The 26349-nt window shown below is 40.7% G+C and overlaps 1 protein-coding gene across 1 annotated transcript in view; it reads left to right on the top strand.

The window, feature by feature from the left end:
* TMEFF2 (transmembrane protein with EGF like and two follistatin like domains 2) overlaps positions 1-26349 on the top strand; it is a 229381-nt gene that overhangs the window by 106096 nt on the left and 96936 nt on the right. The window contains exon 5 of the mRNA XM_075934210.2: positions 23144-23240. Coding sequence (XP_075790325.2) covers positions 23144-23240 — 97 coding nt within the window. The remainder of the gene's footprint in view (positions 1-23143; positions 23241-26349) is intronic.

The following is a 26349-nucleotide window of genomic DNA, read 5'->3' as shown; positions in this document are numbered from 1 at the left end:
TTAAGGCTTTTATCTACAAAAGTTGCCTACTGCTTAAATGTAGAGAGAACTCAGAGGAAAACAGTCTCTAGAATTTGGAGGGAGGGAGAAAATCATCATCATTGTGTTGACTTTGCTTATCTTATGCTTAGTTGTACTTCCCTTGTTAGCTGGTTGTGTAGTGGTACAAAAATGCTGTTGGTTGCTATTAGTTTCAAATGGTAATGCATATGGTGTTGTGTTGGAGGAATAAACAACAAGAAGTTATACAAAGAAACTCCACATCAGGTTGTGAGGTGGTATTCTTTGTTTCTGGATATAGGAAGCATTGTTGCATGGGGATTCACTGGGTAGGTCAGTGCTCCCCAAAGTTTTTCTGTTGTGGCCCTGCCTTACCAATAATGGAATCTGTCAGTACCCCTCCTTGAGCCCTAGTTGGAAGCGAGAGCCATGGTTGGAGGCTGGAAGTGGAACTAAGGTTGCCAGATGGTCCCCCACAAAATACCGGACACGCGGTATTTTGGTCAAACAAAAAAAAAAACCCCCAACATGGGCTAAAAATTTTTGTCAAGCAAAAAAAAAAAAAGGAGCACAGGACAATAAGTACTGCCTCTCTCAGCCTCTTCCCCCGCCCCTTCTGATGGGCCCAGAGCGGCGATCGTGGCCCCGCCTCCCAGCAGGGACTCCCAGGGAGTCCCTGCTGGGAGACGGGGCCACGATCGCCACTCTGGGCCCATCAGAAGTGAGGAATATGGGGGGATTGGAGTGAGGGCCAGTCCCCCCACCCCCGCCAGAGCAGGTCTGGGGGCAGAGCAGGGCTGGGCGCCACTCCCTCCTCTCAGGACTGGCCCAGATCCCACCACACCACCTGAATGTTCATCCACACGTCCCTAAGGAAATCTCCTGGAGATGATATGATCGTTTCATACATCCATAACAGTGCACATGCAGAGGGCGTTGGCTAGAGTATAAAAATAGTGCAGGTCAGTAATGGGAAGTATCGCGAATAGGTGTGGTTACAAAGCACTGAAGATCCTATTCCTGTACAACTGATTTTAGTGGGAGCAGGACTGGGTCTAAACATTGAGTCAAACCACAGCTGCTTTTAGTCATTTTTATTCAATCAAAAAATACTTATTGCAAACTACAATGGTTTGTTTCAATGGGGGAAGAAGGCTATCTGAAATTCTACGCAGGTGTTCACCTACTTGGCTAAGCTGCTTAGATTTCTTATTTCAAATTAGGGGAGAGGTTTATTTTTTTTCCTGAGAGAATTGTGGTCATAATTCATAAGGATGGGGAATAACAATCTTTTGCGCATTCATAGCCAGGGCCTGCCATTCATTCTCTTTTGTTAATGCTGGTTTCATAAGGAGCCTGGTAGTCGACACTGAAATAAAGAAAGGACACGTTATCAGTAGATACGCGAGACAATCATGTTTTCTTGTCTTGATTCATTTTGTATAATGAACTTTAAAAAAAACAATTCAGTTTTGGAATAGAAAAAAATGAGCCTCTGTTATACGTTATCTAAGTTAATGGATTCCTTTTATGAAAGGGGAAAAAAAGCAGTGTCACTAAATGTTAACTAATGTATCGAGAGTTTGGAGAGCATAATGCTAAATGTCCATGGTATGTTCGCCATCCCTTTTGGCAATATCTTATGATCAATTTTGCTACTCTGCCCTGACCTAATTATTGCTGTTGCTAATGAAAGGAAATAAAGAAAAACATGTTTTGGTTAATAAGGCATCCAGAAAATTTTATTAGCATGATCAATCCTTAATGATTATAGTTTCTCATAATATTAGATCACCTAAAAAGATATTTGTTGGAGGGGAGGGGAAGAAATAAGTTGACTTCATCAGGCAATTAACCTTTGCATACTTCCACAGTTGATTTCATAGATGTGAACCTATCACAACTGTTATTCAAGCATATAAGAGTCCTTTTCATAGAATGTCATTACAGTTATTACAGTTATCAAAGCCAGTTTATTTCATCATTACAATAAGGGAATATTTGAGGCATTTGCTTCATTGTTAACTGGCTGCTGGTCAGTTATGTGATGCTTTCCATGTACACGCTAGCATCCTCGAATCAATCAGTAATAAGTGTCTGAAAAACTCATTTAGATTCTTAAGTGGATTTGCTAAAGCTTCCAACTGGCATTTTCCACCATAGCTCCCCAGTCATGATATGCCTTCAATTTGCAAACTATTATCCATGTAGCAACTGTTTATTATCTATAGTTATGTGTCCTTACTTCTCAATATCATGGCCTATCCAAGGCATGTTTATTTTGATAAAATTATATCCAGTTCATTTTTTAAAAAATGCAGGAGTGACCCCAGAATTACTCTTATTTTTGGGGGGGAGGAGTGAGGAAATTCACCCTAACTGAGCTGAATCACAATATCCTCTTTTAGTTTAGCTACACTTCTAATTAAGTCCACAACAGACTTGAAAGAGATTTAAAGGATCTCAGAAAACTGGGTGACTGCACAACAAAATGGCAGATGAAATTCAATGTTGATGAATTCAAAGTGATGTGTATTGGAAAACAGAATCCCAGCTATACATATAAAATGATGGGATCTAAATTAGCTGTTACAATGCAAGAGAGAGATTTTCGAATCATTGTGGATAGTTCTCTGAAAACATCCACTCAATGCACATCAGCAGTCAAAAAGCCAACAGAATGTTGGGAATCATTAAGAAAGGGATATATATAACAAGGCAGAAAATACCTTGTTGCCTCTTTATAAATCCATAGTATGCCCACATCATTAATACTGTGTGCAGATGTGCTCATCTCATCTCAAAAACTATACATTGGAATTGGAAAAGTTTTAGAAAAGGGTAACAAAAATGATTAGGTGTATGGAACAGCTAACAGCTGAGGAGAGATTAATAAGACTTGGAGTTTTCACTTGTAAAAGAGACAGTTAAGGGAGGATATGATGGAGGTCTATAAAATCATGATTGACATGAAGAAAGTAAATAAGGAAAAGTTATTACTTCTTTCCATAACAAAAGGAGGTCACCAACGGTGTGTCTAGACTACAGGAGTTTTTTTGAAAAAACATCCCCTGCTTCTAGACTGCTGCAGTGTTCTTTCAAAAGTAAATGGTCTGACCCAGGACGGCCATTGTAAGCTCAGGGCTCATGGTCAGGGGTCTCACTGGACCCCCTTGATTCTCTTGCACACCTGCTCCTGGGTGCCCAGGCTGGCAGCTCTCCTGTCCTAGACGGCCACGTTCCTGTGCCTAGTGCGGAGATCATGGACAAGGTCCACGATGTCTGCACTAGCCCAGGCAGGAGCCCGCCTCTTGCGGTCTCAGGCAAGCTCCCGGGAGCCGCAGCCTGGTCCTGGGAAGAGGGGGAGGGCTGGGGGGCATCAGGTGGGTGGCTCGATCCATGCCAGGTGCAGGGTCTGCTGGCTGGGTGCTGGCAGGCTTGCACCTGGCATGGGCACCGTAGCCAGCTCGTGCCCCTTTAAGGGGTCCGGGGCCGGGAGGGGGACAGAAGAGTTTCCCTGGTGTTGGCCAGAGTGGCCACCAGGGAAAGTTGGGGAGGGCTAGTCTCCCACTAGTTCGAATTAAGGGTCTACACAGCCCTTAATTCGAACTAGTAAGTTCGAACTAGGCTTAATCCTCGTGGAATGAGGATTACCTAGTTCGAACTAAGCGCTCCTTTAGTTCGAATTAAATTCGAACTAACGGAGCGCTAGTGTAGCGCCTATCAAAGTTAGTTCGAACTAACGTCCGTTAGTTCGAACTAACTTTGTAGTGTAGACATACCCTGAGCTATTAGTGATTATTTCTAAGAACTTGTGAGGGATGGGAGCTTTCCCAGAGGCCTGAAAAAGGCAAATTTTAGTATCTATAAAAAAGGAGCTAAGGACAACCCAGAGCATTATAGATCAATTATCTTAAATTTGGTATTCAGAAAGATAGCGGAGTAAATAATCAATCTGTAATCACCGGGCTACGCTACCTGTTAACACTGCCCATTACACGGCTATCATCAGTGCCAATCTTAATTAGAAATTAAAGTGGTAAGTAACATAAACATAGATTTGTCAAGAACAAACCAATCTAATGTTCTTCTTTTGGATAGGGGTAAGCCATAGACATGGTATAGCTCAGATTTAGTAGGGCTTTTGATACTGTCTCACTTGATCTTCTCCTAAGCAAACTAGAGATACACAGTTTAGACAAACATACTGTAAGGTGGGTGCACAACTGGTTGGGAAAGAGTAATCAGAAAGTAGTTATCAATGCTTCAAAGTCAAACTGGAAGGGTATATTGAGTGGGTTACTGCAGGAATCTGACCTGGGTCTGATTTTATTCAATATCATCATAAGCTAGTTGGAAATGTGATGAATGGGAGGGGTACCACCCTTTTCTAGACAACCCAGCCATTCAGTGAACTTAATTGTTTGTAAGGGTTCAACCCAGAGACAGTGTGTTTTAGAGAGTCTCTAGGAAGTGCTGGCTGCAATCCAGTTGAGCTAATGAAAACAGAGTGTGGTTTTTTGAACTGAAAAGCAGGACCTCCCTGCTGCAGTCTTTGTGTGACCAGTGCTAAGCTGAATGTATGAGTTGAGCAAGGAGGAAGGCATGGAATTTCCAGTGCTATCAATGCCCTGGGAAGACTAAACCTTGAAACAACAGATATGAGTAGAACAGGGAATGCTTAGCTAGATGCAATAAAGTTATTTTCTTTATTTTTGGATTTGTTGAACTCCTCTGTGCTAAGCCCATGTTTTAATCCCCTCCCCCTCTCCAACCCAGACACTGCAACTTTTTAACTGAGTCCCAGAGAAGCAATTGTCTGGGTTTTTAATCTTGCCTTTTCCGGTTGCTCTGTAAAACTTAGCAAGCTAGTAATGATTTTCCAAGTATGTCTCCTTTGTTTCATTAATAAAAACACTTTTTTAAGACTATGATCTGATTCCTGTGATCTAGAAGGCAGGAGGTTCTGTGTGCATGTGCCTAAAACTGCCAGGTCATCTAATAGGAATTAGTGTTTGTTTTCAAGCTCTCTCCTGAAGCAGGGCAAAAGAGCTTGAAGATACCCCACTGGAAGAAATTCCCAAGTATATCTTCCTGGGTCCTCCAAAGTATTTTTGAATTTGAGTGGTGGCTGTGTACCATCCAAGGTCAAGGAATCTGTGACCTTGCGAAGTTTTTTAAGTAGAAGCCTTTTTATTTTAAAAAGGTATTTTAAAGGTATTTTAAAGTCTCTTGTGGGCCCCCACCTTCTGCAGAGTGGAGAACAGCCTTGACACATAAAGACAGCGAATACACTTACAAAGTTAGCAGATGATACCAAGCTGCGAAGGCTTGCAAGAATTTTGGAGTATAGGATTACTATTCAAAATGATCTTGACAAACTGGAGAAATAGTATGAAATTAATAGGATGAACTTCAGTAAGGAAAAATGCAAGCTACTACACTTAGGAAGGAATAATCAATCACACAAATACAAAAATGAAAAATGACAATCTAGGAAGGAATACTGCAGAACAAGATCTGGGGGCTATAATGGCTATAGTAGTCAACAGTGTGATACTGTTGCAAAAAAAAGCACATTGCTTTCTGTCTATATTAATGAGAGAGTTGTAAGTAAGACATGAGAAGTAATTTTTCGAAGGCCTCAACAGAGTATTGCATCTAGTTCTGGAGAAAGATTGGACACTCTCAAGAAGGTCCAGAAGAGAAAAAAAAGTGTTTAAAAATCTAGAAAACATGATCTAAGTGAAAAGATAGAAAAAACTGGGTTTGTTTCCTCTGGATGAGAGAAGAATGGGAGCAGGGGCATGATATTCTTCAGGGACATTAAACATTGTTATAAAGAGAAGGGTGATAGATTGTTTCCCTTTTGTACTGAGGTCAGGAAAAAAAGGAGTGGGTTTAAACTGTAGAAAGGGGAGGGTTAGGATATTAACCTCTGGAACAAATTACCTGGGGGGCATCGAATTCCCATCATTCATAGTTTTTAAGAACAGGTTAAAAAACACATGTTCAGAATTATCTAGAAGGTAATACTTAATCCTGGCCTAGTGGAAAGCACTAAATCTATCAAAGTCCCTCCCTGTGTACCACAAACAAATCTATAAAATTATACACCGAGGACCAATGTCAGCCTTGATGTAAGTGGCTTGAACTTCATTCTTACCACCAGTGCTAGCTTTGGCATGGAATAGTAACTCTGCTCATCTTGATGGTAGCAATTTCAGGTTTTTTCAATGAGTTCTTATGTAAGTCTGTAGCGTTGGTGATTCCCGATAGAAAACTGAAATTCCAAAGTTATCCAGAGAGCCAAAACAGCCTGGTATCAGTCGTGCAAGCTTTCCCACTACAGTTCTGCTGCCTTTCTAGGAAAGAGGCTATTTCAGTGTCTATAGATGCTAAATTCTCTACCTTTCTGCCAAGACCCCCTGTGATGTAGTATATAAACTCTCCCTAGGAACTGAATGGGTTAAAGAGCAACTCTGGGATCTGACATCCCCACCCAGCAGCACCTGCAGAGCACACTCCAAATGAAGGTGCAGCTTACAAGGTAGTAAGGCCATCTTTAAAAAAGGGAAGAAGGATAATCCAGGGAACTACAGACCAATCCCTTACCTTAGTCCCTGGAAAAATCATGAAGGGGGATCCTCAAAGAATCCATTTTGAAGCACTTGGAAAAGGGGAAAGTGATCAGGAATAGTCAACATGGATTCACAAAGGGCAAGTCATGCCTGATCAATCTGATTAGCTTCTCTGATTAAGTAACTGGCTCTGTGGACATGGGGAAGTCAGTAGATATGATATACTTTAGCAAAGCTTTTGATACTGTCTTCCACAATATTCTTGCCAGCAAGTTAAGGAAGTATGGATTGGATTAATGGACTGTAAGACAGGAAGCTGGCAAGATTGTTGGGCCCAGCCGGTAGTGATCAACGGCTCGATATCGGGCTGACAGTTGGTTTCTAGCACAGTGCCCCAAGGATCGGTTCTAGGGCTGGTTTTGTTCAACATCTTTATTAATGACCTGGATGAGGGGATGAAATGCATCCTTAGCAAGTTTGAGGATGACACTAAGCTGGGGAGGAAGGTAGTTACGCTGGAGGGGAGGAATAGGGTCCAGAGAGACCTAGACAGATTAGAGGATTGGGCCAAAAGAAATTTGATGAGGTTCAACAAGGACAAGTGCAGAGTCTTGCACTTGGGACGGAAGAATCCCAAGCATTGTTACAGACTGGGGTCCAACTGGCTAAGTAGCAGTTCAACAGAAAAGGACCTGGAGATTACAGTGGATGAGAAACTAGAAACAAGTCAAAAGTGTGTTCTTGTAGCCAAGAAGGCTAATGGCATATTGGGGTGCATTAGGAGGAGCATTGCCAGCAGATCCAGAGAAGTGATTATTCCCCTTTATTCAGCACTGGGGAGGCCACATCTGGAGTATTGTGTCCAGTTCTGGGCCCCCCACTATAGAAAGGATGTGGACACATTGCAGAGGGTCCAGCAGCGCACAACCAAAATTATTAGTGGGCTGGAGCACATGACCTACAAGGAGAGACTGAGGGATTTGGGCTTATGTATTCTGCAGAAGAGAAGAGTGAGGGGGGATTTGATAGCAGCCTTCCACTTCCTGAAGGGAGGTTCCAAAAAGGATGGAAAGAGGCTGTTCTCAGTAGTGACGTATGGCTGAACAAGGAGCAATGGTCTCAAATTACAGCGAGGGATATTAGAAAAAAATATTTCACTAGGAGGGTGGTGAAACACTGGAATGGGTTACCTAGGGAGGTGATGGAATCTCCATCCCTAGAGGTTTTTAAGTCCCGGCTTGACAAAGCCCTGGCTGGGTTGATTTAGTTGGGGTTGGTCCTGCTTTGGGCAGGGGGCTGGACACGATGACCTCTTGAGGTCTCTTCCAGCCCTAGAATTCTATGATTCTATGATTCTAAGACAGCTAGGAAGAACGTTGACAGGACAGGGAAAAGTACTTCCCATGAGAATTCCTGGAGAAAGGCAGTAGAGTACCTCCTCCAGGAGATGAAGAGCCTTCCTGCAATGCCCAGGTCATGGTTCATTTCTTCTCTTTTTTTTTACTACATTGAGGCAAACTGTAAGAGTTAGGCAAGAGAAAGGGTGGCAGGAAGTAGAGATGTTAGCGTGTAGTCATTTACACAATTAACCGATAAACTCAGGCTTCTCAGTTAATCCTAACAGTTACACACAAATACACCCTTGCTGCCTTTATATGAGAGGCAGCAAGGAGGTGGGAGCCAGTGCCCATATGGAGCTGGCTTTTAAGCCATCCCCGTGTGCGTGCAGGCTCCTGCAGAGCCACCTCTACCCCCCGGCCCCACACTGCTGCCCACTCAGGGATAGCTGACTTAAAAACCAGCTCCCCACGAGCTGTCACACAGAGAGGCAGGAGCAGGACCTGTCACACAGAGAGGCAGGAGCAGGTGCATGTGAGTAGCCAGCTTTAACTCTAATCCTTTTACTCTCCTGCCTGTCCCCCTGTGTGTAAATGTGTTACCGCTAAATTTTTCAATGGTTCCATGTTTACACTAATACACGATTATTAACATCTCTAGCAGGAAGTGGCTCAGGGAGTCAGTCTTGTGGAACTTCTGAGTGCTGGACATAAGTGCCTCTTATATGGGGCTATGGGTCACAGCAAAGTTGAATAGATAAGCCTAGGCTATGTCTAGACTGCAGGCTTCTTTCGAAAGAGGCTCTTTCGAAAGCATCTTTCGAAAGAGCCTCTTTCGAAAGATCGCGTCTAGACTGCAGGCGGAGCTTTCGAAAGAGCAATCCGCTTTTTCGAAAGAGAGCACCCAGCGAGTCTGGATGCTCTCTTTCGAGGAAGCCCTATTTACATTGAAGAACGCCTTCTTTTGAAAGAGGAACTTTCGAAAGAAGGCGTTCTTCCTCGTGAAACGAGGTTTACCGCCATCGAAAGAAAAGCCGCATTCTTTCGAAATTATTTCGAAAGAACGCGGCTTGAGTCTGGACGCAGGGGAAGTTTTTTCGGGAAAAGGCTACTTTTCCCGAAAAAACCCCTGAGTCTGGACACAGCCCTACTCTCCTATACCAACCTCCTCTTTAAGAAGGTCTTGAAAACCCTCATTTGTAGATTCTCCATGAAGGCAGAAAGGAAGGGAGCTTCCATGGCTTGAATTGGACACCCACTAAGATCAGCAGATGGACCCTATATGTGCCTTGGAACCCTGTTACACCAAAGAGAGATTTGACTGATTTGAAGACCTGTCCAGAGGTTTGGGTCAACCTCCATCACAGGCAGGCTGCCACTAAGCATCGTGGTGGCCCAGGGAAAGATGAGAGCTGTGGCAAACAGAAGTATAAAGTACTAACCACTAGATCATGCCACCAGTGAACACTGTCCATCACACTGCCACCATTGTGCCGATCTTAATAATGATTTGTATATGGTGGACACCTACATTATGTGTGCATACACGGTAAATATGTAACGCGGGTGGTGATGAGCACAATAAACAGTTAATAGGGCCATTCATAGTGCATGGACTTGTAATTCAAATGGATGTCTGTGGATATTTGGGAAGAAATACAGAACCAACAGTTACTGACTGATTTGGGTTATCAGATGATTCACAATGGAAGACATTCTCAAGAAGCTGGATACTATACTAAACATAGGTATTTTTCGATAGATATGGGATCTGTTTTGTGCTTATTGTAAATATATACTAATGCATGACTGGAAAGCTTTAACTGACACCCACTAGCTAGGGAACCAAACTTATTTGCAGAGACCAGTATAAAAGGTGGTACAAGCAAGGTACTCCAGTGAGAGAGACTGCCTAGCCTCACACCCCTGCAGCTAGGACTCTGGGCAGGATGATGTTGGCTTCCTTCACAGGAATCCATCTTTCATATCAATATCTGGTTAATATTGTAGGTGTCAGGTACATTTGAATCACCTCACCTCCACTCTTCTGCTCTTGTTGGGTGAAGTCTTACTCTCCCTACTATTCCCACATTTTCTTGACTATTGAGAAGTGAAGTCAGAGTCTGTCCCCTCCTCCCCTCATTTCCTGGGTATTCTAGTACTCCATCCATCCTCAGTCTATTAAAAAAATCTTTCATATAACTAGTGTTGTTTACACCAGGGTTTAGCAATACCTTTCAGGGGTGTGGATTTTTCATGGCCCTGAGAGGCATAGCTATGCCAATGTAAGCCCTCAGTCATGACTGCAGAAAGCCCTTTCTACTACACCTTTTAACTCTGGACTTTAAAGGAGCTTTAAAGTGCTGGGTGTAAGTTATACTCACACTCACTCTGAGGCCCTTTAATATTGTAGGGGTGGTATAAACAGGGCTTGGTGTACATTAGAATCAAGTCCAATGCTTGCAACCTAGTCTCAAGATTTAAAAGCAGTTATTTCCTAAGTGAATCACAGTGTAATCAAGGCTAGTAGCAGCATCTTAAAATTGCTTAGTATTCATATTTGGGCTTCTTGGATGGTTTAAATGGAGTGGTATATTATCTTCCCTATAGTCAGCCTAAAAGATAGATTTGATGGCTGCGAGCAAAGATGTGAAATTGCTATAGGCTTCCTCTCTTATAGCCTGCCACCTGTGTGATTTATATGATAAGTGATCTCAGATGACCCTCCAAGGCACTGAACCATTAGAGAATTATGTTGCACGGCGATAAGAAATCTTCAGAGATACCTAAATCTTCCTTTACCACTGTAGTTTCTCTGTTCTGGAATAACAGAACATTTTTATGTATGATGTTGTTATCTTGCTATGCATACTTATATTCAAAAGGATACACAGATTTTAAATCAGTAGCACACTGATAAAGATCTTAAAACTGAAGTATTGGCCAAGTGCATGTTAAACAGCTCTTTCAGTTATTTTCCTTTTGTGTTCCATTTCTTGAAGGTTGACTGTCCAAAGGGGGTGAAATTCAAGTTTTCTGTTAGTCATCTGACCACGCAGCCAGCTGACCAGCATGCCAATTACTATCTAGAAGCCATTCCAATCAGTGAGGGCCTTTCCTGTTTTAGCCTTCATGCATGCATATATTCTGTCCTTTCTTTAGTTATGATGCATACTAAGCTCAGGGTTGGTTTAGCAGTGTGAATTGTCTTCTAGGAACAAGGGAAAATGCTAGGTCTTTTCTTTTGGGTCATAGGTAGATACATAATTTTAGCCTAAGGTCAGTAAAGGTATATCCAGTTAACTACTACTATTTCTTCAGGATAAATTAGGTCCTGTTTATTTTGATTCCTACTGTTGCACTGATGTCTAATACAGCATTTGTTTAAAAACAGTCTGCCATAAATGTGAGCTTCATACTTTAAATTTGATACAAGGAGAATCTCTTGCAGTGAGTGCATGTGCTTTGTCAGGTATGAAACATCAAAAACCAGACTTATACTGTGGTCATTATGTATATAGCCTCTGCATTGGAGTGTAAGGGAAGGAAAGTGTGTAGGTGCCTACCTCTGCTCGGACTGCTGGTCATATCAAAATGGACAAGGAAAAACTATTCTAATTTGCAGATCACCAGCTTCAGCAGGATCACGTTATTGTTTACATCTGCTGCGTTTCTTCATTGACAATTCTCCTGTAAGGAAGAGATTTCTCTTTCAAATAAAATGAATGCACAAGACAGATAAATAGTCCCCCCATGCTACTTGGTTTTTTGCTCAAAGATATTTTATGAGAGGCAGCTCTTGGCAAATTTAAATGATCCTCTTCCTTAAGCTGGCAAATGCTGTCAATTCTAGTCCTCTTACACTCACATAAATCTGTAAAGTTGGCATCCCAGATACACAAGGCAACAATAAAATTGTACGGGGGGATAGCGCCAGGGTGCTATAATCACTGCTGGTTCGTGTCAACATTCAGAAAGCCTATAATAGGGTTTTATTCTATGAGCTATTTCTTTTGAAACACCATTACCTACATTTGCTAGGAGAGACTGGTCTTGGCTGATTATATTTTAATTTTTGGAAAATGCGCTTTAAATAGAGTCGGGGAGAGGAATGTGTAACAGAAACTGGCAATTAATGCTAGAATACATTTTATAGGCTCTCGTTTGACTGCTTTTTGTTTATGAATTAAAGCCATTCCCTATGGGCTATAACGGTACAAAAAGAGACCATTCGGTGTGTGTGTGTATAGATTCACATCCTGACTGCCGACCTGTGTGTTCATATAGGTCCATAAACCATCTCCACAGTGCGTAATATCAAGCAGTGGCAGAAGAGAAGCAATTCTGTGGCTGCAAAGTCAAAGGAGGAGGCATCAATTCCTTCTGATGTACTCCCCAGTGCTATATGCAAGATGCGGGTGAGGGGGAGTTCCTACTTGCATATAGCACTGGGGAATACATCAGAAGGAACTGATGCCTCCTCCTTTGACTTTACATTAGAGACTCCATCTCTCCCTGTCTGCATGACAGCTGAGGAAACACAAACTGGTGCCTGAAAACCCCATCAGGACAAAGGTATCTTTTCTCTCCCATGCAATTAGATAGGGAACGAACCCAAACTCCATTACACAACTATTCCCTTCCTCAACAACATGTTTAGATTTTTTTTATTTACCTTTTGGGTACACTTGGGTCACATTTTCAAGATTTTTATCTCTTATATTCACATGGCTCAAAGAGCACCAGATAACAGGCAACGGATGATAAAAATCACAAGAGATGAGACAATTGTAAAAATTTAACTTGAGTGACATCAAACAGGACAATTCTTGACCCAGGCCTCAATGTGCTTCTTGCATTCCCAAGTAATTACAGTCCCCAGGGGCGTGGTAGTGTACTGCATAAACAGGAAGGGATTTGGATCATCTCCTGCTCCTTTCTGCAGGAATTTGGGCTGAGACTTTGCCACAGTTGTAGACTCCCTCTCTGCCCTTTAACATGCCTGTCTGACCTGCCAAGGACTTAATACGGTAAAGTTCTCCTGTGTTGTTCAGCATTACAACTTGGCACACACTGGCTGTGTCTAGACTGGCAAGTTTTTCCGGAAAATCAGCAGCTTTTCTGGAAAAACTTGCCAGCTGTCTACACTGGCCGCTTGAATTTCCGGAAAGCACTGACGATCTCATGTAAAATCATCAGTGCTTTTCCGGAAAAACTATGCTGCTCCCGTTCAGACAAAAGTCTTTTCCGAAAGACTTTTGTGCAAAAGGGCCAGTGTAGACAGCATCGTACTGTTTTCCGCAAAAAAGCCCCGATCGTGAAAAAGGCGATCGGGGCTTTTTTGCGGAAAACCACGTCTAGATTGGCCACAGACGCTTTTCCGCAAAAAGTGCTTTTGCGGAAAAGCATCCTGCCAATCTAGACGCGCTTTTCCGAAAATGCTTTTAACGGAAAACGTTTCCGTTAAAAGCATTTTCGGAAATTCATGCCAGTGTAGACGTAGCCACTGTGTATTTGAAAACCTTTGGTAATATTCTGCTCATTGAGACATCTCCGTTGACATCAATAGGAATCTTTCATTTGGCATCAACAGGCTCTGGATCAAGTTCTGAATTTGCCACAGCAAATTGTTTTGTAATGTAATTATTAATTTACTTGGTGCAAGTATGTGGGGGAGAGAGAGAGAATCAATTTCTTACTAGAGAGAGTTAGGAGGATAAAAGAACAAGACGTGTCAGGCGTATTACCAATAAGGAGACCAATTTTTTATTTTGTTCATAATGTTGTTTTGAACCTTTGCTAGGCTTCTAAGAGGAAGGCCACTCCTGAGCCTACTAGGTGTTTCACACCCATTCCTCGTTCTCGCTTTGCAGCTTTTGACTGAGCCAGGGCTTTCCAGGGAAAGACTTATTGATTCGAATGAAGGAATTGTCAGCATCTGGGCTTTTATTTGTCTACTCTGTGAGATTCTATTCTATTACTTTGTAGAGAGTGTTTGTCCTATTTTACCCTAACTGGGCAAATTCCACTAGCTTCTCTCCACACATTCCTCAGAGCGCTCTCACTTTGTCCCCTGCCCTTCTGACCTACTCAAGTCTGTCATGATCATGCTCAAGTTCATTGTGGGGTCACCAAGGGCATATGTGCAGCTACAGCCCAAATGCATTGTATCTGATACAGGTGCTTTAGGACAACATGAGAGAGATCTGCCATTGGCATAATAAAACCGCCTCCCGGAGCAATGGAAGGTATGCTGGTGGGAGACGTTCTCCTGCCAATATAGTGTTAAACACACAGGCTGTGTCTACATTGGCGCGATCTTGTGCAAAAGCGTCCGCTTTTGTGCCAAAACTTGCTGCCTGTCTACACTGGCTGCGAGTTCTTGCGCAGGAACACTGACGTTCTAATTGTATGAAATTAGTGCTTCTTGTGCAAGAACTCTGATGCTCCCACTCAGGAATAAGCCCTTTTGTGCAACTGTTCCTGCGCAAGAGGCCAGTGTAGACAGGCAACATGAATTTCTTGCGCAAGAAAGCCCTATGGTTAAAATGGCCAACAGAGCTTTCTTGTGAAAGAGAGAGTCTACACTGGCAAGGATGCTCTTGTGCAAAAGCACATCTCTTGTGCAAAGCACATGCCAGTGTAGACGCTCTCTTCTGGAAGAGTTTTTGCACAAGAACTCTTCCGCAAAAGAGTTCTTGCGCAAAATCATGCCAGTGTAGACGTAGCCGCAAGCACTTATATTAGTATAACATACATCACTCAAGGGGCATCGTTTAAGATTCTAAAACAAGCTTTCATTGTTATTCTTTGAACCGTAGAAAAGAAGGCTACAATATAATACATCATTTTACTTCTAATTTGCCTACATTTCTATAGTATAGATCACATATTGGTTGCTGCTGAGATAAATTCTTGAGCAATGTCTCTACACTTTATGCGATTTTTAGCCCTGCACCAATTCTCATGTCTTTGTGGGTCTCTTGTGTGCAATTAAACCCTTTTATTTTATTTTTTTTAGTAATTGGGCAACAGAATGAATAAATCCTGAGCCAAAAAAAGGTTTTAGCAAAAGCAACTTAATTATGGAAAGATCCTTTTCACAGATACTTCACCTTTTGTAGATCACGTTTGGTTTTGCCATAACATGCGGCTTGCAATGTGTTCTTTGAGCTTAGTATGAGGATTTAGCTTCAATTCCCTTCTTTTGGTTGGCAGAATAAGTCAAAATCTTTTCTAAAAAACATTAAAATTTTTGTGTTTGCCAATTCTGCACATGTATAGGGGATCCATCAATGTAATCTGTTGCTATATAATGCAGTAGATTTTGTGTGATTCTCATATTATAAAGAGACGTGGGGAATGAATGTTGAAGTAAGTGTCAGGGAATCCTCAATTTTAAGTCCCGTAGCACTTATTGAAGACCTTTAGCAATTTTCAGAGCTGCTGTATCCAGAATGAATAATGGTTATGTTCCTTCGTGGTGACCCCCTCCCCTCACTTTCTAGATTGCATTGTTAGCCACAAGTATTCTCCTGCCAATAAATGCTTCTTTATGTTACAACAAGGGCTTCTAACAAGAAAATAAGAGGAGTTGGGAAACATAAATACAACTTGAAAACAACAGCTTGGAAGCCTTTATATGCACAGTAAACAGTTTTATCATTCAAGTCTATATGAGCATTACAGGTGGAATTTAGCACAGAGACTAGACAAAGACATAGTCTAGGTCTGAAGGATTTGCCTTAAAACTGTGGACCTGCTTCAAAAAAGAACAGTGACATTCAGTGGAGGTAGTTCTTTAAAGTCTGATAAGCAAGTATTAATTAGGTGGTGATTTAAACACATTACCAAGATGTTAGTTTGTTCCTCAGACTTGTAGTTCAAAATTATTCAGCTTAGTTCAGTCCTCTGTAAAAAGTAGTCCTCCATTTTATCACAGAAAGTTGAAAAGCAAAGTTATCTAAAATTTGGGGAGCTTTTAAAAACATCTTTCAGGTTCTATACATGAGTCAGTCTGACAGAAGAACAGACATCACTATGGCTGCTGTATTTTCAATCCTATATATTGGTGAGGTTTATTGCTAGACATTTGCTTCAGATGAGGAAAGGTAAAGACCCGAGTATTACTGCTGACATAGCAGATTCTGCCAACCCACTGGAGTACAGTTGTTACTGAGGCTGGTGGCTGATTGGCTAGAGTCCAGGAACAGCAGGGCTAAGGAGCTTGACCCAGTTTTGAAAAAGACAGTCACCTTGGGATGGTAGTTAGCATGGACACATGGCTTAGCTAGAAGCCTGAGCATCTTGAAAGATTTGTTCCAATCCTGAAAGAGACTTTATTTAGCTTGGGAGTTTAGCTAAGGGAGAGATCTGTTCCAGCCTTGAAAGATTATGGTAGTCCCCTATCAGCAAGTTGTATGGGAATCTTTGTAACTTCAATTACTGCAGTTCCTAATGGAACTAAATTTAAAGGAAGTCTATTTTCAGTGCTCCAAGTTTTTTTCTGCTGCTTCCCCCTTCACAGCACTTGAATCTTCTGCTGGTGTGGAACAGTTCAGTCAGAAAACTACATGACATCAATGCTATTCATCATGAGGAAAGATAGTAGAATCAGTCCCAAAATATTTTCCAAGGTACGTCATGCAACAAGAACACAGTCCATAATAACACCTGAGAAGCATCATACATCTCCCCCTCCCCCTTTTCCACGTCTCCCATTGATTGCCTTAGGATTCAGTAACTTGATGTGGGTCTAGAAAAGCAGCCAATTACTATGACCTCCTCCTCCCCGGTGCCAATTCTGCTCCACTGGCTAGTGCACCAGTGGGTGAAACCATGGTTCCACACACTCTCAGTCCATCTCCCCACAGCAGACAATCAGCACCCACTTACCTATATGCATCCAGGCCTAGCAGCCTGTGCTGTAGCATCAAGTGGCAGGGGAGGGAGGAAGGGTTATCTTTCATGAGTGCAAAGCATAGGTGAAAGTAAATGGGTGCACCCTGCTGTGCAGCTCCTACAAGAACTAGCTGAGCTGCGGCAAAAGCCAGTAGGAATTATTTAAAGAGCTGGCAGGAACCCGGGTTGCAATAGGACACTACCTGTAAGAAATGTTAAGTTACTTTCACCACTGGTGCAAAGGCTGAAGGACAATCATGTCCACTGTCTTTTTCTTACTTTTCTATTTGTTTCTGTTTTCCTGCCTAATCTTACCTACTGGATGGCAATAATTAACATTCCTTGATAGTACCAATTCCACTGAAAGGAATTAGCCTTCCATGATTCAAAATTCCATAGCATAGCAGCAAATTGTTAACAAAAATTATGCCTGTATTACCTAAACACCATGTGATTTCTGTAATCACAAAAGGATAATGAGGTTCCCAATCCAAGACAGACAAGGCAATTTCTCCTGGCCTATCTTGTATTAAATTAGCTGCATTATTTTGGACTTAAACTTAAATTAAGGTTGTGAGAGGCATAGTAATCTAAATCAGATTTCATAACGCAAGTCAGAACGTAACCATAATAACACACAGTACCCATATGCAAAGCATTTGGAAATACTGTGACAGTATTTCATAATGCCTATTTGTTGTGTTAATACAATATATTTTTTAAAATATTCTTGGGACAGCATTCTAATAATGTTCATTACTTTCAATAAGCCTCTGCAACCTGGAACCACCCTTTGGAGGTTATCTTACTGCTTTCAAAGTTATATCTATGGCATTTATCTTAACAGCTACAACACTGTGTGATGGAGGTAGGGGAGATGCTACTACTTAATAGCTTTCTCTTTCATGTTACCCACCTTGCCTCTTCTCCTCTGACATTGACTGCCCTGTGCACCAACCATAAAAGGAAAATGTTTGTTCCCTTTGTCTTTAACCAATATGTGGTGCCTTGAATCTTAAGTCAAGGTTTTCTGCTTCCCTCTTCAGTGTTAATAATTCCACTATAGTTGCTGCTGTGAAGGGATGGATGGATTCAAGCTTCCTAGAGGTATATTTAAACTCATATTGGATTACCTACCAACCTAGCTGTTGGAAGAACACATAACAAGAGTTACCTAGCAGTTCAAGCATCGCTGTTTAGTATCTGTTTAGTTAAATATCAGACCTGCCACATCATTGGACTCCTGATGGCATAAAATACAGTAGCAGGTTGGATATTGAAAGTCAGAGTGCGATTTTCCATATGCGCAGGTTCCTGAGGTAGTCACAAACTGAAATAATTGAAAGTTTTATATAAAATTGAGCTGTGGAAAGAAGGTAGAAGTTTCTACTAATGGGTTGGAGTTTTCCATTATTTTGCAAGCCAGACAGGCACAGAGTCAGACAAATATGCTGAAGATGTGGATGCTTACAAAATGGTTTCCTTAGCAACAAAAACAATGTGAAATCTTTCCAAATTTGGTTTCTCCCTGGTGTGATGTTCAGGCAATCCAGATCCTGTTGATAACTCAGCTATCTTATCAGAGTGCAGCGAGGCCCTCTGATTAGAGGGCCAGATGCTTAAAATAGGGGTTGTTGTGGTTATTACAGGCCATTGACTCTCTGAATTATGTTTGGGGGATCTCTAGCTAAGACTCCCTATTGCTCAGGAAATCAAGGTAGAGTCTGAAGTGACTTTCACATAGTGTTAGAACGTTGTGATCATGTTTCTTATATGATAGTAACCGGCATTCTGGAAGTTGCTAATCATGCTAACGCAAAAAGGAACTCACAGCTTAGCTGTTCTGCATTGCATTAATAATAAGAGACTGGCTTTGGCTGTTAAATCTCCCCTGAGACAAGTGCCCTGCCACACTGATATCCCATGGTCCCTTGCAATTGTTCAAGTATATGAAACCTGTAAAGTTGCTAATAAGATAAGAACTGTATGTGTTATGGCAAAGCGAAAAGCCCTTTTATTTTTAGCAGGAGCAATTCACTTTTAAGAGACAAGACAGTCTTTTTTCCAGTGCTGTGGTAAACTTTTTTTTGTAATGTCTAATTCATTTTCCTCTGTAAAGACTTCTTTAGTTGAGGTAGGAAGGCAAGTGCGAACTAGCTAGTGCAGCAAAGAAAAAAAGCAGTCACTTAGAAAATGAACACCTCCCAGTCACAAAGCTAAATAGCAAAAGGAAATACAGAGAAAATAACTCTTTCTAAGATGTCTGATTTTTTTAAGGCACTTATTTGCACAGCAGGAAAGAATGAGTGAGAGAAAAATCATGTTAAATATGAACAATAAGCCCACACAAAAATTTTTAGCCAAAACTGGAAAAATGCAGGTTCAGTAACATCAAAATATTTTGCATATTCAACTAATTTTGATCAAATTCTTTGTCAAAATGCCCCTGCAAAAAGATCCCCAAAGTCAAATGTTTAATTTTGAAATTTTCAAAAGAAAATGTTCAATTTTTTTTCATTTTGAAATATCCTTACTTTTTAAAAAAATATAAAAACATTCTTAAAGCTTCAATGAAGAATTTTGCTAATGGTCAAACAAAAAAAAATTTTTTTAATTGTTTCCAGTCGGGCTCAAAATGAATTGCCAGCCAACTGAAAAGTCTACTGTTAGCCTAATTCTAGTAAGAACAGTCCTCTCTGAAGACACCAAAAGCAGAAAAATGAGAAAAAGGCTAAGTCACTGCCATTTAAACAGGGATGTGTATGGTTGGGTGCTTAGTGTCTCAGTCATGGCATCAGTACATTGACTCGAGAACACCAAATACATGGCTTCTTTGATAAAAGGACTACCTGTTCATTTCTGGCAGAAATTAATGGCTATGCTATACTTATATGCAGATGTTCCTCTCTAAAATAGCTCTTATTTTCAAAATATCAAACCTTTCAGTGACACAACTTGTTTAAAAAATTATTTGTCTAGCTATTAAATCGCTTATGACAGTCTGAAAAGTCCCTGGCTATATGTGGAGGAAAAATAAGAACAGACCTTTTATTGTTTTTAACAACAGTGAAATACAATGAAAATGGGGTTTAGAGCAACAGAATAGAAAAACAAATGATATTTTCCTGAAAGTGTAAATTCTTTCCTTCAAAAACTGGGACAAATGGGCACATTTACAAATGATAGTTGGATCTTATGTAGTGCCTTCCACCTGGGTTTTACAAATTTTTATTCATCACTACTCACCACATACCTGAAAAATATAGCTATCCCCATTTTGCAGCAGGTGAAACTGTGAGGCAGAGAAATTGTCACTGCTCAGAGAGAGTTGGGAGCTGAGCCCCGATCTCCTAAGTGCCAGCCTACTGCATTCTCCACAAGACCATTGCAAAGACTGGTTGTCAAAAACTGCCTTTCCAAGAAATAGATTCCCATTAAATATCAAAGTTAGTTAAATCAGCTAACTTTCCCACCATTTGTAAAGAAAACATCAAAACACTACGCCGGACCCTTGGTCCAACTGTGACAACTTATTGGAGCAGAGATATTTGGTTGATTTTCTGTTGTTGTTTGTTATTTTAAGGTTCTCTTGCTTGCTTAAAACTGAAGTTTTGTGTATGTAAAGTATATAAACTGATTGACAATTTTACAAGCAAGAAAAGAACCCAAAATAATGCTATCCTTCTTTTTATTATCCCAAAGGTCACCTTAGGTGAAGATTTCCTTTTTAATATAATTTAGATTCAGGTAGATATCTGACGGGCAATTCCTTTAGAGTTGCTCAGATCTAAAAAATATGAATGTTTGGTTTGGCTTGTTTAAGCCTACAGGAAAAACGTATGAGACTCTCTCTCTCAGGTATTTTGAGTTTACTATCGTTATAGTATCAGAGGGCTTCACAACCTTTACTGAATTTATTTTCACAGCACCAGGGCATGGTAAAAAATATACTCTTACTCCCTTTTAGAAGACAGGGCACTGAAGCAAAGACAAGTATTTGGCCTCAATTTTTATTAGTAGCAACTGATTTTCTGTGCCTCTATGTTCAGTTTCTCAACTTGAAACACTTTAAATAGCTTGATTTTTTTCCAAACCCTTTCTAAGAATCAAATTTTAAATGTGTCTGAAGGTAGGCACCCAGAAATCACTAGCCCTTTTGAAAATTTAGGCTTGAATGGTGTGGCCCCAAAGGAAGTTTGTGGCAGAGTAGAAAGTTTCCAAAATGCTAGGCTGGCACCTAGGTCTAGTACTCTAATCACTCTTTCAGTCTTTGAGAGTTAGAAAACCTACCTCGTAAGGACTGTGTTGCAAGAAGTTGGGACCTTTTATTGTTTTGTGCTGCACCTCATTAGGAAGAAGTATAAAACAATTTGTGCCATCCCATGCAAACTGAAAACATGTAATTCTAGCACTATAGATTGCTTCCAGCAGCTTTCAACTATTGTTGAATGTGATGAGTAGAGATGGGCAAAAAATGGTTTTCCTGTCCCATGAAAACTTCTGAGATTCTGATCATCCTGAAATGGGACAAAAAAGACAAAATTGTTCAAAATTTCATAAATCAAATATCAGAGGGAGGAAAAGAACTGGTGCTGGTCAATCAAATCAGGTCATTTCAGTCATTTCTAAACATTTTGTTTCGACTGAGCATTTCTTTTAAATTGTACTATAATTAACTTAAATTTTGAAATAAAAAGTCATTTTGAACCAGAACACTGGTATCTTTACAAACAGGATATTTTGACAATTTAGAATCTTTACTTTTCAAATGTTTTTTTCAGTCGAGACATTTGTTGAAACCAACATTCCCATGAAAAATTTTGGTTTTGATAAATTAGTATTGTTGACGGCAGCAGGCGGACAGAAAGGTGGAAGCTTTGCTGGAATATTCCTGACCAGCTCCAGTGATTACTCCCATATCTCCTTAAATGCTTAAGGCTATCTAGGTGCTTCTGTGATTCTCTGGATTGGAGCTACATCTCTATTCTGAAATAATTCTGCACTACACTTGTAAATTTGAATGAAAAAAATAGTAAAAGAAAGACATTAAATATAAGTAGCAAAGAATTTCTATGCAAAATAATAACAATCAAAGTTGCTACTTTAAATCTGGTGTGAGCTAATTATTCCATAACCATGAGAAATGTATCTTTATGTATTGTGTCTTACTAGAAAGACATAATACATAAAGATATATCCACCTACCTACTATTCTCAGTACTTTATAGTTTTATAAAAACATATATAACATTCTGTTGGATCATTTCAAAACAATGCTCTCTAAAACTATTCATTAGTCAACTTGTACCCTTCTTAACTTAGCCATTCATATTCTCCTCTCAGTTTCTACATGTAATTTATGGGACATTACAAGCTGAATCCAAATCCTCCTGTAACATTTTTTATTTGAATTTCAATGGAACTTAGATGTTTATATCACCTAGGCATTTTGAGAAATTTTATCTTCTATCCCTGTGCTGAAGGGGACCCAGGATCAAATTCTGCCAGCAAAATGAAAGAATGAGTGGGTTTATTTCTCTGCACCTGGTGACAGTCTCCTCCCCCCTCCCCCCCCAATCTGATCAGTGCTAAATCAGTGGGGCAGAGAGGACTTTTCCTCAGGGTTCATAACACATCTGAAGAAGCAAATCTTTTGCCTTTGGAATAGCACCATAAGGCAGATATTTCCCAAGCATTTCTTGGGGAAGCATACTCCTGGGTTCCTCACCAGATCTTTACCTACACGGACTGCAAAGCACACAAGTGGATATCCACCAACTTGCGGGGTTCTAGATACAAAATTGGTATCCGCATCCACATCTGCAAAAATGAACTGAAGAAATCCACATCTGTGGATGCAGGTACCCACAGATATAAATTGGATAGACACAGATTTATAGTACTCTACACACAAGTTGTCCACCGTGCTGTATTACCAGTCAATGCCAAATGTTTTTACAGGAATTAAGCAGTGGTGCTTAATATGAGTTGTTTGCTCAATGTTGCTGCCTCCTTCCTTATTATGATTTTGAGAAAAAAAATATTGTTTAAATGAGAAAGCGCAGAAATTGATTCCCGCAGTTCCTCTGATCTTCTCTTAGCAAGCACATGTACATCTGGTGTATGGTGTTTATCCTAGGTAAGAGGAAAATGTTTGTGGTAGTCTGTTGTTTGAAATACTGTCTGTCAGCCAAGCCCACCACCTTGACCTCTATGTTCAATTACCAAAGATTAATATATAAATTTAGCTTTTCTGTAGACGAGACTCACTTTGCTATTGTTTTGTGTTTACTAATGGGCCTTTTTCTGCTTTGTATCAAACAGTCAATGAAGGCTCAGGAGAAACCAATCAAAAAGAGACGTCCACTTGTGACATTTGTCAGTTTGGGGCAGAGTGTGATGAAGATGCAGAGGATGTTTGGTACAGTAATTTACACATTTCTTCTTTAATGAATGTCCTGTTATTTAAAAGTGCCATAGCTTGGAGACCCTCTGTGTAGGATAATATTTAAAAAGTAAAGTACACCCATTCTCTTGTCAAAGTTCATTAATTATACACGTCGATAGTGGCATTGAAACACACACTCTGTTGGATGGAGGGCACTTATTTGGAAAGGGCAAACGTGATACAGATGGAAGACTGTAAACTGAGAGTGTAAAACAGACAGAAAGGAACAGATCAAGAAAAGAATAAAGAGGGAGTAATACCAGAGCAGGTTATTAGACAGGGTGTTAGTCAGCTGATCCCATCCAAACACAGTGTTCTATCATGCACTACTACTCAGGCATGAAATTATGAAAATTGTTCCTCTTCAGTAATGAAGGCTATGGATGTAGGGAGCTAGGCGAAAGCATGTGATCAATTTGTGCTCATTTTGATGTGGTCTTGCCAAGGTCTATAATTTTATGCTTAAAAGGGGGAGCGGGGGAACTGGCTCTGAATCCAGTTACCAAGAGAAATTGTGCCAGTGAAAAATAGAAGCAAGATTCTTCATGATGATATGTCTCTAATAATGGAATGAAACTGAGTTAAAAATTGGCTTAATTTTGACTTTGTCTAAAAGTATTACACAGATCTTCTGTTTTCCAGTAAGATCTTCATCCAGTTATTCAGAAATGCTTTGGTAATGCCTATGTCAAAATAAAGCCTTATTAAAATTAATATATCAGAATTCACAGTCCATTGGATCATATTTTGAGAAGCTTCATATTTTGATAGGCTTTCAAGTTAGAGTAGACGAGAAGGGAACAATAGACGTATAACCAACTACAGGATAATGTTATTAACCATGATATTTGCTATGTAATGCTACTACTTTTTTTGTTTGTTTTTGAGGGAATATAATAAATAAAATAGCCAATTCTAATGAACCCCCATCATAAACCCAGTTATAAAGGGGTCACTCTCCTGGGAGCGCCCCTTTGTGGCCGAGGGCGCATCTGCAATTTTCGGACCGGCTGTTCTCCGGGAGTGGAGATGTCCCCAAAGGATTTCAGGTCCATTGCCTGGGACTGGGTGTCTTCTTACCCCCTTGCTGCAGCCACAGAGCTGTGGAGTGGACTCAGGCCCTCCCACTCCTCTGGGTTTCAACCCAGGTACCCTGTAAATAGCAGTTTCCTGCTAGGAGTCTCTACTCTCTGCTGCTACCTTGCTGCTTGGGCCACTTTACCAGTTCTCTTTCTCTCTCAGGACTTTGAGGCAGGCTGTCCCGGGTTCTGCAAAGCTCTTTAGCTAGTTGTGATTAGTTTTCAGCCTCTGGACCTGGGTCTTAAGCAGGTCTGAAGTTCAGCTCACACTCGGAGCTGTCCAAGGTGCTGCTGTCCTCCCAGTCAGAGCCTACATCTGGCTGGGTTAAGCTCCAGCAAGAAACTGCCAAGGCCTGTCCTCGCAGCTTCTTCTATACCAGCCTGCTGGGCCTTGATTGGCAACAGCAGAGGCAGCCACTCTATCCTACTTGGAGGACCTCTCTTCTACTTTTCTCCATAGGGAGGGGTGTGACAAGGCCTGCAGCAGGGAGTGTCACACCAATACAACTGAAAACGTTTCCGTTGTCTAATTCCCTTCCATTGAACCATTAATATGAAGAGCAGCATAACAAATGTAGAAACTGATATGCATTGCCTTTATTGACAGGCAGGACACTTAGGGTACGTCTAGACTACATGCCTCTGTCGCCAGAGGCATGTAGATTAGGCTACCCGACATAGTAAAATGAAGCGGCGATTTAAATAATCGCGGCTTCATTTAAATTTACATGGCTGCCGCGCCGAGCCGACAAACAGCTGATCAGCTGTTTGTTGGCTCAGCGCAATAGTCTGGACGCATGGGTGGCAACATCAAAGGTATTTGTCGACCACCCAGGTAAGTTACTAGTAAACTTGTTCAGATGCATAAACCAGATTTCAAAGCAGAAGTAAAAAGATCATACTAAGTTTGTTAAAGAGTCATTTTGAAGTTATTCATTCTCATGCTATAGCAGAGCTCCATTTTCCCTTTCCTGCCCCTTGATTTGTTTTGGATGAACATCTTGCTAAGAAATATGTTTTCTGGGTGTAAGCCTATTTTGTTATATTTTTGAAATGGAAGCTGGCTATGTATTGAAAGCCTTGATCTCTTTCAAATACACTGGAACTGAATTTCAGAATTTGACAGGCACCAAAGTCAATCATGTTCCCTTCATATACACAAACGCACCTCTAGTGTATAAAAAACAGATGCTTCAGATTGGATGAATGACACACATTGGCTAATTATTTGATTTTTTTTTTTGTTTATCTAGTTTCAGATACAAACTTTTAAAAATTATCTTACTTCACTGATTCGCTTTGTAGAGTCCAAATTAGGACAACAGTTATTAGTAGCATTGGGAACTGTTGTTGTGAAATAATTAGCCTAGAACTTTAAATTTGTCCTATCAATCAGAGACTGTTCCAAAGCCCTGGGGTTGTCAGACTGGTGATAAAAACTGGTGATCATAGAGAGATGTGGCTAGGAAGCTGGCCGCTTGCCTAACACTTCTAGGATGCAGAGTAGATCAGAGAAGAGAGCACAGGTGTGATAGCAGATGTGGCTGGGGTGCTAATGATATAAAGGGACAATTAACATTATTCTACATTGCTACAGTCTGCTTTTTTAAGATTCTTGTTTCTGTTTTAACTCTTTTTTGTCATGTATTGCCAAATACCACTGCTCTGAGCAGGGCTATGTGTTGTCACTGTAATTGTTTGATTTAGTGACATTTGATATATTAAGGGCCAGACTACTGGGATTCTGCTAGGAGGCATATTGCCCTGTAACAGATTATTTAAACTGGTAGAATATGTGTGTCCATTTTCTAGAAAATGTGGAGAAAAGAAGCTTTTGTAATAACCAAATAGTTCCCTGAAGCAGGGGAGAGTGCACATACATTATTAGCCCATTTTAAATTCTACAACTGTAAGTGTGCGTGAGATCTGGCATTCCATTAGTGAACATCTTTCCTGTGCTAAGAACAAAGACTATTCAGCTTGAAGTCTTTAACGTCTTGCTT

The sequence above is a fragment of the Pelodiscus sinensis genome, chromosome 7 (assembly GCF_052426305.1).
Source record: "Pelodiscus sinensis isolate ZL-2025 chromosome 7, ASM5242630v1, whole genome shotgun sequence".
NCBI lineage: Eukaryota > Metazoa > Chordata > Testudines > Trionychidae > Pelodiscus > Pelodiscus sinensis.
Note: the sequence above shows the minus strand (reverse complement) of the source record. Positions and strands in the feature narration are given on the sequence as shown.